Source organism: Engystomops pustulosus, chromosome 1 (genome assembly GCF_040894005.1).
Source record: "Engystomops pustulosus chromosome 1, aEngPut4.maternal, whole genome shotgun sequence".
NCBI classification, from domain to species: domain Eukaryota; kingdom Metazoa; phylum Chordata; class Amphibia; order Anura; family Leptodactylidae; genus Engystomops; species Engystomops pustulosus.
The window spans coordinates 74,412,809-74,426,375 of record NC_092411.1 but is presented as its reverse complement, the minus strand read 5'-3'; the positions used below and the strand labels follow the sequence as shown (position 1 = coordinate 74,426,375).

Genomic DNA, 13,567 nt, shown 5'->3' with positions numbered 1-13,567 from the left:
CAGATTGCCTTACCATACTACTGTCTGCAAACTACAAAGTGTTATTATTGTGCAGGTCTACAGGAGCCTCTTACTGAATGTGACAAAATAGTTTTATTTTGGGGCCCAACTTTTAGTTTTGCCACGGACCCAACTTTGTCTAAAACCGTCCTTGGTCTTTAGCACAAATCTTTTAAAGCTTGATTTTATATTTTGTGCTTATTCCTACAGCATATGCGAGAGGCTGCTGAGCGGCGGCAACAGCTGGAATTAGAGCATGAGCAAGCCCTGGCTGTTCTCAATGCAAAGCAGCAGGAGATTGACCTTCTACAAAAGGTAAGGGGCCAGGAATGTTGAAATTACTTAATTACTTAAAATAGAAAATGTGATCTGTAAATATATATAACTGTTTTCCTTTATTTCTAACAAAGATATTTGAGTACTTCTAGATTGTAATAGTTAAACAGATGTCTCAATTTTACTGATGACCATTTTCCTTTATAAAGGATCTATATGTATTAAACTGATTTTCACTGGTCATCAAGCGGCTCTTCTTTTTTATTCCCCTAACTGATAAAGCCTTTTCATTCCTCTTTTTCCCTAAAACTATCACAACCCAGACTGATGGCTGGTTCTTATGCTTATTTATTACAAGGAACCTTTCTACTTCCAGGGGAGTAGTTTTTTTAGCCCCTTTTACTGAAATATATTTATGGAAAAAATGGAGGCTAATAAGACAACCATCTTTCCTCAAATGTCAAGTGTAATGATAGAAAAAGAGTGATATATAGAGTCAACTTTATTCATTTATTGGAGCTCCGCTGTGGTGCACTGGCCCCCCGTCCAGTTTCCTCTCTAAATTCACCCCGTCCGGGACATGTTCACAAATGTTAATGTTTAAATTTTATCAAATTATAAATGGGATCAGCAATATAATCCACTGTGGAAGCCTCTGATGAAAGACAATTGTATTCTATTGTATATAGCTTTTTGTAACACTGATCTCTGCAGCGACATAGTGAACTTCGGCGGGAAATTGTGCAGCTGCTATATGTCATCATAAGATAATAACTCTGTATTTACCAATAGAGAAACCAAAAAATAAATAAAAAACAAATGAAATAAATGACGTGTAGTGGCAGCATAACAGTGAGCAAACATGTGGCCTGTATATGAGTTTACCTATTGTGGCTGATTCACACATGTTACCAATTCATTCACAGATTTACCAATTCATTACACCGAATGGGAAAATAATAAGCAGCATTATATAATATGTACTTTTTTCACACAAGTCTTTTATTTGGGCTGCTTTATAGACATTTGTAACAATTTATGAATAGGTGTGCACACATACAACTATTTTGGGGTGTTGTACAACTGCTTAGATGGTATCTGGAAGATATTTGAATAAAGAATGGTACAGATCCATGAAACCAACTTTTTTGTGGTGCATTGCATTTATAGTGCAACATTCTTAATATTACAAATGCAGAGCATCTCCACATGTTCATAAAGAAAACAGACATTTATAATAATAATGTTATAATAATTCCTATATTTATATAGCGCCTACAGATTACGCAGCGCTGCACAGAGCTTGCCAAATCGGCCCCTGTCCCCAATGGGGCTCACAATCTAATCAACCTACCAGTATGTTTTGAAGTGTGGGAGGAAACTGGAAGACCCGGAGGAAACCCACACAAACACGGACAGAACATACAAACTCTTTGCAGATGTTGATCAACCTCATCTTATCATTTAGTACAGTTCAATTGACAGATTCAAAAAAAGTCAGGGATGTTGTAAAATAATTTGTATTAAGGGAAATGCTTCACATTGATAACTTATGTGCAGAAGTAGCATAATAACTTCCACAGCAAGTCTACTCATTAATTCACCCAGAAGTTCTGCTCTTATATACAATACTCATCACATATCTATGTATACTTCTTTATCTATTCAGTGAGGAATATTATACAATTTATTCAGATTTTTTTTAAACAAAATAAAACACTGATTCATTTTTCTATCTTATTATGATATGGTAGACAAAAGGGTAGACAATTACCCTGTTCTGGCTTTCAAAACAATGGCAACGTAACAGACCAATGTTGGATCAACCAATGTAAAATTTTCAATAAATAAGGACTTTTATGAGCAGCAGGTTTGTGGACTCCATGTGTCCCCTAATTAGTCTGACTTTGGGCCACTTCAAAAGATACTGCCCCGGTTTTCACTTTTTAACCTCTAAATCTAAAGTTTACTGAAGGAAGGTAACCGAATGTCTTCCTCTTTACTTTGTTGCAGTGAAGGCAAAAGCTGGCCTAGGTCCTACAGACACCAGTGTGAAGAACTAGGAATCAGGCAGAAGGGTAGTCAGGTACAAACCAAGGTTAGAACGGAGGGAATTTGAATGATGTCGCAAATCAGGTCATGGGTTAGGGTGAGCAGCCAAGATAGGCTACCCAAATTCAGGAACAAGACAGGTTAGCAGTCAGGTTGAAAAAATTCAGAAACTGGAACTAGCACACTAGGAACATTTACTACTGAAGCATATAGGGAAAGGTGCCTTATATAACCATAAGTAACTTGGGATAGATAGGGTACACACTAGTGGAATTGTATTGAACCTCACGAAGGGGCAGAGCTGAGCTTGTGCCTGTGTTCCTGCCAGACAGGGCCACCACTAGGAATTTTGGAGCCCCTCACTGTTTAGCCCACCCCCACAGAATGATAATCCGGCCCTGTGTGCACAGTGAGTTCCCTGCACCTTGGCAAGGAAGAGTGTTTTCTGTGACTAGAACCCTTCTTCTCCTTAGGGCCCCCTGAACACATTCAAACTAAACTGCTGCCAGACGAGATCTACAGCCTTACAACCTACAATGAATTTTCAACATCTTCATTTTCTGGGTGATCACAGTGATCAGAGGTGCTTTAGAGCAAGTGCATTGATTGTGATATTATCCGGGAGTATAAGAAAAAATGTAGGTGATAATAGAACAGTGATTTTTATAGTGTTGACAGTAGATCATACTTGGCTTATATCAGATGGAGGGACAAGTAGCGCTTCATTATTTCATGATTTTTGGAATGTTAAATAGGATTCATTCATTAAACGAATCAATGTAGAGGAGTATAGTAAATGCTAGATGTAGTGTACATAGTAGTAACTGGGGCAGGTCGTATAATAACAGCCCAGTAGCAATTTCAAACTCCATTTAGCTGTTTATCAAGGTTGAAAGCTTTTTAATGGAGCCAAATACTGGTCAAAGACAAAGTAAACTAATTCTTATTCTGTTTCCATGCAACTCTGAGTCAAGCCAGCCATTGATTTTGCTTGTGTTGATAAATGGTGCAGAGATTTTTAATCTGATATTTCTTATACTGCTTTATTGGTATAGGACAATAAGTGCTTTATATCTGTACTGTCTGGGGAAGAAATGACTGTTCTTATCTTTGAGGAAGGTATGACAGATGTTCTAACACCTGACCTGTTCTGTGCAGTTCTGAACAGAGATTACTCTCCCCTACAAGTTAGTAATTTGCTGTTGTACACTTGCATGCTGAAATTGCTAACATTAAGCCACATATGAGGATTCCTGTGACTTGATTGTCCCCAAACTACACCAATGTTAAACTGTCTCCTTTTTCTGAAGGCCCAGGTCGAAGCCAAGAAGGAACATGAAGGTGCAGTCCAACTTCTAGAGGTGAGTAACAATTTAATGTCTGCAGGCTATAGCTATGGGACTGCTAGGTTTACTTATAATCTTGTAGTACCATATTCACACACATGAAGCAGTAGAGACAAAACTACGGAACTGTCTTAAGATAATTCAACACATTTTGCTTTGTATAAAGGAAATATGTCGTAGAAAAGGAAATTTAGCTATTATAGAAATGTCATAGGGCTAAATCTGTAGTGCCATAATGGTTTTGTAATCAGACGTATAGTGCTGATTTCGGATTCATCTATCTTCCATTTTTTACCAATAATTTATATACAGTAGCACTATATAATAATATATTACTATGTGTGTTTTATGGGGATACAAAAGCTATTTCTATATTTCATGCTCTCAAGTACAAGTGCTTTGGGACCACCTCTAAGTCAAAAAGCTGAACTGTACAGTGCTACACATAATACTCCAAGAAAAGTTGGGAAAATAATATATTTTTACCTTATTTAAAAAAATTAAGCATACATATTTACCATCGATTACACATTAGGTTAAATATACAATACCATAGTACCAGAAGGGTGAATAATTATTTCAGTAATAAATTCTTATATTTTCCTTCCCATTCCTACATAATATACCTTATAATATATATGTTATAACAGTTTACTTAGACATAATATAATTGAGAGCTGTGTATTTCTTTTTATTAAAATAGATTTATTAAGAGAAAAGAAAACAATTTGTTTTGGTTATAGTTATAGGAATGGGGCTGAGCTTTTCAATCAGTATTCTGTGTAAGGTGTGAAATGAATAGTTAATAAAGAATAATACAGTATATAATAGCTAATTATGACAAGTAGGAGGGACATTCTCCTTATGACCGGATACAAAATACATGGAGAAAATCAGATATATACATAAGCACTATATATGATGCAAAATTTTTATACAAAATGACACATACCAAAAACTGATACTGTGCATGAATGTAAAGTCCATTAGTAGAATCAAAAGTCTATTTGACTGTACAGCAATCCACTCCAAACATTTATCATAGACCTAGCCACATGGATGAGATCGGCGTGTGCTCACGCCTGCTACGTTTTGGGGGTCCTTCCCCTTTCTCAAGCATGCAGATGCAGACAGACTTAAGTACACACCTAACTCCAAGTCTTAAAGGGTTAAGTACCATATCGTAAGGGAAAGTACCCTTTAAAGAATTATCAACACATAAAAACAGTTTAGTGCAAAATCCATCTGAAAGGAACCATTGCAAACAAGCACAACACTCCCGGATATTGTTTTATATGACATCATGCAGACATGTACTAAAAAGTGTACATAAAAAATACACATAAAAATCACTATCACGGAACAGACAAGCAATATAAATGTAGAGGTCTGCTTCCCCTGTCCCAGTTCTGCCTGCTAATGCCTTCATCTTCATATTTTGGGTATTGGATTATCTTTTTCTACTATGCAGGCATGTTGGATTCCTCTCTTATTTGAACATTGGTTATTGCATATTTATGCCTTTATATTTGACTTTAATACAAGCGTTTCATTTTCTGTAGCAGAACGAATCAAGGGATTGTTAGGGCTACTTACTCTTTAACTATGGTTGTGTTTTATACCATCAGGTGTTATTTTAAGTGTTTTTATCTTTTGTCCTGTATATGATATGTGATTTTGTGTACACTTAATACATTTTCTTGCACTTGTCCTCTATACGCATCTTGCTGTTCTTCTTGTAGGTTACAGATACAACATACAATAAACAATTCAACAGATGCAAAAGTTAATAATTATTGTAATCATTCTCCATATCTTATCCAAAAAAACATTATTTCAATTCAGTACAAAAAAAAATAGATATTAAGATGTACACAGCGCTAAGCAAAGCCAATAATAGATCAGTCCCTGGTGCTTGGGCAACAATTGTATATATGTCTGAATAACTGCACTTTATAAAACAGAACATTAACAGAAGCTACATTGTAATTTATGAAGCCATGCAAAGTATCCAATGAATCCAGGTTACATTGCTGGCTACAATACATTCCAGATGTACATATAGTAATAGCAATAATACTGACTGCCTAATGCTTCAATGTATCATTGCATTATTGCTTTTATGGCATATTTCTTCATGTAAATCGACTGCCTGTATTACCTGCCTTCCATAGGGTCGCCAACAGGCAGATGTAATCTGCACAGGTTTGTAATCCGTGCTTTTATCACCTACTGGTGGCATTATCATATATATTAAAATTGATTTCCTCTTCCAGAACACAGAAACTAATAAATAGTCACAATGAATACTGCTTGCTTATTTCCAGACCAAAATCTAGTGGATGGATCAGAAAAGAATTAATGTGCACCCTTAAATACAGAACATGTGACTCATATTCTGATATTATTTCTATAGTTTTTCTACAAATATATAGATGCCGAATAAATTTCCTTTTAAAAGAATAGTCATTGTTATACTGTGTTATGAAAGTGCAATATCAACAATGACCTCATGTATCTATCACCAGGATTGATCCTTATGCAATTGGAAACCATTTAGCAAATCTAGTAAGAAATTACAATAATCTGCAGTCAGATTATAGGTTCATATAAGGTGCCACAAGTGACCACATCATAACGTTCATATAAATTTGGCAGATATTTGATACTGGTCCAGCCCAGTACCATATTCTTCATGTCTCATATGCTTACTATATTTATATCTATATGTGTTAATCCAAGCAATCTAGAACACATACAGGATTGTTTGTTGCCCTTGTTAGGTTATATCAATGTGTGGTAAACATAAGGTTAATATATGTGGGTAGAATACACCATGCTGGCTTTCTCAGGCTCTGCCATTCTGTGATGTACAGCAGTGTTTCATGCATGCAATACCAGGTGATAACCTTTCTGTTGACTTTTTATTTAAAGAGTTTTGTATTAAAAGTTTTGTTCTTTTCTGTTGGATTTGTATTTTATGTTTGATATTGTGTTTTTTGTCTGGACCTATTTCTTTGCCTTTCACCCAGAACACTTTGGACAGCATGCAGGTATTTGAAATGTGTATTTGTGCCTATGCCTCTTCATCTGCCCCTGTGCATGTCTCCTGTTGTTGAATCATTCTTATAACGCATGCAGCCAGAAATGGGCACTACGAGAGGACATCTTGACTACCCTTTGCCATGTGCATTGTTTTTAGTAATGCCCTATAAGCCAATATGGCTTATTATGGCATTGACAGGCTTCCACTAACTGCACTATCTTCTTTTTATAAACTTTCAGAACCAGTAGCACTATAACTGGTACTTAACCCCAGTCTCCCAGGTTGACCCATTATAACAGGTTTGTGCCATCACTATTCACAAAACTGAGCATGCTTTTTGCATGGTCTTAAGTCATAAAAGAGTAAATGACACAACTTCTCGGCTACATGCGCATGATAGCACGGTTTGGATGCTGAACATCGGCTGAGATGCTGGTTAGTAATGCTTTGTTGGTAGAGATATTGACTACCACTACTATACATTTGTTAAGGGCAATACTTACTATCTAGGTCTCAGCCTCTGGGCATTAACTTTAATTTTGTTGACTGTTGATTAAAATACGTTGGCGATGGAGCACAGCTTGTTTTAACCTTTAACCACTGGTTGTCGCTCCTGCCCTTTAACAGGACTACAACAGGTGCAGAGAGGAAACAAGTATCATCCCAAATGAATCCTTCTGTGCGGAGCTGAATGACTCCTTTTGTTTGGCTGTATGTAGCCAGTCTTACAGTATCCGAGTAGGTTACATTATTTGATCCTCCCTGTCTTCTCATATTCATTTTCTTCTGGATCTTTTTTTTCCAGTGTTTTCACATTGAGCAATACTTAATGTTGTAAGAATGGTTCAACAACTCAATTGTTATTATTTGCTTGAATTCAGATCACCTATGGGGCACATGGAGTGTGTTTGCTGCACAGTTGAGAACAGTGCAGTTAAAACCACTCTTACTAGAATTTCAATGTGCCTCCCCTGTCCTACCCACATGGGTGAAAACCACGTTGGATACATCTGTCATTTTCCTGTAGAACCGTGTGCAGCATTATTTCCATGCATTATATTCATGCATTTTGGCCTAAGTGGAGTTCATCTCAAAGAGATGAACATGCAACTTATTTTGTCGGCCAATATAATCACTGTATTGAAACCTTGTAAAATACAATCAACAAATGTCTGCATTTGTTATTTTACTCATTAATTTTAACATCAGATTTTCCAATATCATCTTCCACAACTTTGAATTATAGTTATATAATAAATGAAAGAAAGCTTAAAGGGGTTGTCCACTTTCAGCAGATTGTTGATATTGTTTGTGTGATTAAAAGTTATGCAATTTTCTAATATACTCTCCGTATCAATTCTAGATCTCTGTTTGCTGTGATTTTATAGAAAGCTTATAGTAGAAAGTAGATAGAAATCTGTCACTGATCAAGTGATGTCACACAGGTGCACGGCTCGTTAGTATCACAGAGAGTAATCAGAGCTGTATGTTATAACGAGCCGTGCACATGTGTGACATCACATGGACAGGTCTCTATCTACTTTCTACTAGTACTTTCTATTATCAGCTTTCTATAACAGCAATCTGTCTATATGACAGCAAGCGGAGATCTAGAAATCTGTGCTGAATTGATACAGAAAGTTTATTAGAAAATAGTATAATTTTTCATTACACAAACAATATCAATTATTTGCTGGAAGTGATCAATCCCTTTTAAGATAATAAGCATTTTTACCAAGTTTAATTGTTAAAGCACACCAAACTTTTCAAAAATCAGTAGTCCATTGTGTGTATATATGTAGAAGTATGGAGTTTTCTTAAAGGGGTTTTTCCACAAAGAAAAGTTAGGCCCTATCCATGGAAAAGGACGTAACTTGCTGATCAGTGGGCTTCTCAGTGCTCAGATCGCGAAAACGAGGGGTCCGAGCGCAGGGCTCGGCAATTTCCATTAGCTCCATACACATTAATGGAGCAGAACGGTCATGCTCCATTATTCTGACAGAGCGAAGAGGGGTCCGAAGGGGTCTCAGCAAGTAAGGTCCTAATCCCATGGATAGAGCCTAACTTTTTTCATGGGAAAACCCCTATAAAGACTTATAATTCTTATTTTCTCCTACTCAGTCTATATGTAACGTTAGAATTCCCCTATGAACTGTAGGGAGGAGACCTATGTGCTATTACTCACTACTCATAGATCTTCTATGTAATCTGACACTTTATCATATTGGAATTCAACAGATATTATACACTCACCGGCCACTTTATTAGGTACACCATGCTAGTAACGGGTTGGACCCCCTTTTGCCTTCAGAACTGCCTCAATTCTTCGTGGCATAGATTCAACAAGGTGCTGGAAGCATTCCTCAGAGATTTTGGTCCATATTGACATGATGGCATCACACAGTTGCCGCAGATTTGTCGGCTGCACATCCATGATGCGAATCTCCCGTTCTGCCACATCCCAAAGATGCTCTATTGGATTGAGATCTGGTGACTGTGGAGGCCATTTGACTGTCAAGATTCATCAGACCAGGCAACGTTTTTACAATCTTCTACTGTCCAATTTTGATGAGCTTGTGCAAATTATAGCCTCAGTTTCCTTTTCTTAGCTGAAAGGAGTGGCACCCGGTGTGGTCTTCTGCTGCTGTAGCCCATCTGCCTCAAAGTTCGACGTACTGTGCGTTCAGAGATGCTCTTCTGCCTACCTAGGTTGTAACGGGTGGCGATTTGAGTCACTGTTGCCTTTCTATCAGCTCGAACCAGTCTGCCCATTCTCCTCTGACCTCTGGCATCAACAAGGCATTTCCGCTCACAGAACTGCCGCTCACTGGATGTTTTTTCTTTTACGGACCATTCTCTGTAAACCCTAGAGATTGTTGTGCATGAAAATCCCAGTAGATCAGCAGTTTCTGAAATACTCAGACCAGCCCTTCTGGCACCAACAACCATGCCACATTCAAAGGCACTCAAATCACCTTTCTTCCCCATACTGATGCTCGGTTTGAACTGCAGGAGATTGTCTTGACCATGTCTACATGCCTAAATGCACTGAGTTGCCGCCATGTGATTGGCTGATTAGAAATTAAGTGTTAATGAGCTGTTGGACAGGGGTACCTAATAAAGTGGCCGGTGAGTGTAGAGTGAAAAGCAGATTAGGAGGGATCATGAGCACAAGGCACGCCCATAGTCGCAATTCATGATGGTGTACAAATGTCCCCCCAGGATAATAAATATACAGACCTAGCTGGTCTGCTTCGCAGCAACTTCATTGTGAAACCAAGGGTTTGTAGATTGTGTCATACAGCTGTAGCTTGCCCTGATGCCTAGATTCTGGAGTAGAGGACCGATGGACTGTTTCAGGACCATTTCTGCTCAGAATCTAAAGATATGGTGACCTGAATTCAAACAGCTCTTAGTATGTCTATAGGTGGTAGTAGAGAGACCATTGTTTGTATGTAGAATAGCTATAGACCGTTTTTTGAGGTTTATTTGTGTGAGTGTATTTTTTGTTCAAAAGCTAGTTGTATCCTATGTAACTTTCCTTTTAACCCTTTTCTTTTTTTAAGATGTGCTAAACCTTTTACTGTTGATGTTCTATAGTCCACTGGATAGCTCTTTCCCATTATATCACATTAAAGGAGTCTACCATCTCCCCATAAGTAAAAACAGCATAGTGTAGGACACTCTATAGCCTTCCAGACATACATGTCCTGTTTCCCTGTGTCCCGTGAGAAAATTCCATACTTATCTCTATGCAAATTAGCTGTGCAGGGCACCTGGCATAGAGCCATATCTGGTAGTGCAGCACTGTACAGCACTACCCATTTACATAAAGATTGACAATAGTGATTTAAAGAAAGAGAAGAACTAGATTAAAACTGAATTTTCTCTAAAATAGCAGGTACCTGGGAAAAAATACAATATATCTGGAAATCTAATAAAGTACCCTACACAATGCTGCTTTTTCTTGTAGCGTAATTTGAGAACCCATAGACTCCATTTAAACATGGGTAATTATTAAAATGTGTTATTATATTGTTAAAATTAATAATTATTAATAATAAAATTAATCATTATTAAATGATTTAAAAACAGCAGTGTATTTTTATTTCCTGAAACATGCCTTTTTTCTGGGTCGGCAGTACTATACACAACCTACAGAGTGGCTCTTTTGTGGGTAAAAATGCAAACTTAGTTTTTTTCATTTCAAAAGACTTTTAAAGAGGACCTTTTACCACTTCCACCAACGCTTTCCTTTAATGTGTTATTCCACCAATTCTGGCATGGTTGGATTTTTCTTTTATCAATCCCCCAGTGTTCTAGATCAATCATTGTCAATAAATTAGCCTCAGTACTGTCAGTTGTGTGGAGCAAGAATAAACCTAGAGCTTTCAATTTGACAGTAGAGGAGATTATTACCATATTGGATATTGAAGATAACCACTGAATCATTGGTGCAACACTAAAAGATGCCAAGAGTAGGTGAAGATGGTGAAAAGTACCCCTTTAATTTGCTCAAGTTTCTGGTGCAAAGCAACCAGCTATACTAAAGATACACTGCCTTAACCTGGAAAAGTTTATTATGTTTCATAAGGGTTTTGGATATTTTCTGAAAATTTGCTGAAACTGGATCAAATCCTTTTGCAGGCAGCCCATCTAGATTTGCTTTGCCGATAATTGTATGCCCTCTCATTTTTTAAATATCAATTAACAGTACTCTCAGGCTGATGCTTTTTGTAGGTGATTCATTTTATACAAAATCATGTATATTTTTTAGGCCAAGGTTAGAGAGTTGGAGGAGAAATGCCGAACTCAAAGTGAACAGTTCAATCTCCTTTCTCGGGAGCTGGAAAAGTTTCGTCAACAAGCTGGAAAAATCGACTTATTGACTGGTAACACAATCTGTAATTCGGATATACCAATCTCCCCCAATAAGGCTTTTGCTCAATTAATGAACGGAATAGCTACTACCATAGGCAAAGGTGAGTTCAAATAAACAGGTGGTCTATGATTCAGGTATCAAAACTGGAATCCATCGTTGTATATCTTGAAACTTAATTTATTATCATAACAAAAAAAAATGGTTTTGAGTTTTTACTTTAGAAGTCTCAGTATGTTTGTACAGTTTTTCCTCTAGTAAAATATGCCCCCCACACACAGTTACATGTGACTATAGGTTATATCACAAAGGACCTGCATTACCAGATACCAAATGTAGTATGTTCAATACAAAAGTATATAGGAGGAATTACAATTAAAATGTTATCTACATACATTGTGACGACTGCTGAGTCTTGAAATCTAAGTCAAGCATTAAAGTCATACTAATGTGGCCAGTGAAAAAACATAATTATCCAGTTACCTCTAACATATGCTTTTAAAATATTAACAGAATTAGTTGGATTGCCTGGAGGAGCTTAAGGGACTTCAGTATTAATTTAGGCAATTTAATAATCAGTCATCTCGAAATCTAAAAAAAACCCCAGCAGAGCAGCTATTTGTGAGGGGAATATGCACCAATCAGCCATCCCATTAATCAGTGGATAACATTGATTATCTGGATACAATGGCATTTGCTTAGGGGTGGGATAAGTGACCAGTCAGTACTGGGATTTAATGTGTTGTAATGAAAAATGGTCAAGCACAAGCAGGGGGATAAGTAGGAGAAACAGGGCCCCATAGCAGGCATTTGAACGGGGCCCACCTACCCCTCAGAAAATATACGTATTTGTATACTCACACATTGATACACATACACACATTTATAAATTATGTGCACGTATTATTTCACTGATATATAAATCTATACACTTGAACAGTACTGTCCCAGCAGCTGCTGACCACATGACAGGAATTAGAGGTTCCTAGTCCTGTTGTTCTGCTCTTTTCTCCTCTGACACTTCATAACTGAGCTGCCAATTCATGCTGTATACTGTGTGAAATGTGCACTGTTATTTACATATTATGCTGTACAATGTGCAGTATAATATCTATATAATGGTGCATTCTTTAGTGTCAGGTCAGATGACCGCTGATATGGCTACTACCCTGAGCAAGGGTCTGAATGATTTTGATATTGGCCAAATTTTGGCTATATAAGTGGGTAAGAGCAAGATCTGCAAGAACCCCCTTTGTTTTCCCTTTTTTCAATATGCTAAGAAAACAAAAAAGACTGTGAAGCCCTGGTTATCTCAAATCTGGTAAACCTAACATGAATTAGTACTGCCTTCATGTAAAGCCTACAAGTTGACCCCTATAGCAGTGGTTTTCCTTATGGTTGTAGAAACATGAAACTGTTGTATTTCTCCATCTTGCAGTTTATAGGACTTGAAGGCCAGCTGCTAATTTCTTGGTGTCAGACCCCACAGGGCATTTTCATAAGTTTTGTGGAGTTCATTCTACAATGAGTCAGAGCTGTTTTGATGTTACAAGAGAGACAATCCACTATTACGCTTCAATGTTGTGGCTGAAGGGTGTAAATTTATATTTACATGACTATTTCAAAGCTAATTGCTTTATCAAGGCAAATCATTTTTTTGTTGGTCCGTTTGTTTAGAGGACATATCCTATTACTTTGTAAGTTTAATGATTAAAAGTTCAGACCAACCCTACAAGTTTTTTATGATCTTAAATTAGGTGCAGACCATAACTAGAACACATGCAAATCGCTATTAATCCACAAAAAGTACCTTATATGACTGGTTGCCTGTGTACTGGACATGTCTTTAGAAAGTGAGAACACTGCCTGCAGACAGAAAAATTATCTTATATCCATGATCCCCTTCCAGTCAGGGAAATGGGGTTCCAGGCACAGCAGGCAACGGTGTTCATAGCTGCATCTTACATA

At 37.2% G+C, this 13,567-nt stretch overlaps 1 protein-coding gene across 24 annotated transcripts in view; it reads left to right on the top strand.

Moving 5' to 3' along the window:
* The window catches only part of RIMBP2 (RIMS binding protein 2), a 307,061-nt gene that overhangs the window by 231,310 nt on the left and 62,184 nt on the right, over window positions 1–13,567 (top strand). For 16 of the 24 annotated variants that reach the window (XM_072144379.1, XM_072144382.1, XM_072144378.1 and 13 more), the window contains 5 exons: window positions 211–315; window positions 3,384–3,515; window positions 3,639–3,689; window positions 6,707–6,727; window positions 11,498–11,702. In XM_072144379.1, the coding sequence (XP_072000480.1) occupies window positions 211–315; window positions 3,384–3,515; window positions 3,639–3,689; window positions 6,707–6,727; window positions 11,498–11,702 (514 nt within the window). The remainder of the gene's footprint in view (window positions 1–210; window positions 316–3,383; window positions 3,516–3,638; window positions 3,690–6,706; window positions 6,728–11,497; window positions 11,703–13,567) is intronic. The other 8 variants (XM_072144385.1, XM_072144399.1, XM_072144397.1 and 5 more) reach the window with 3 other exon arrangements.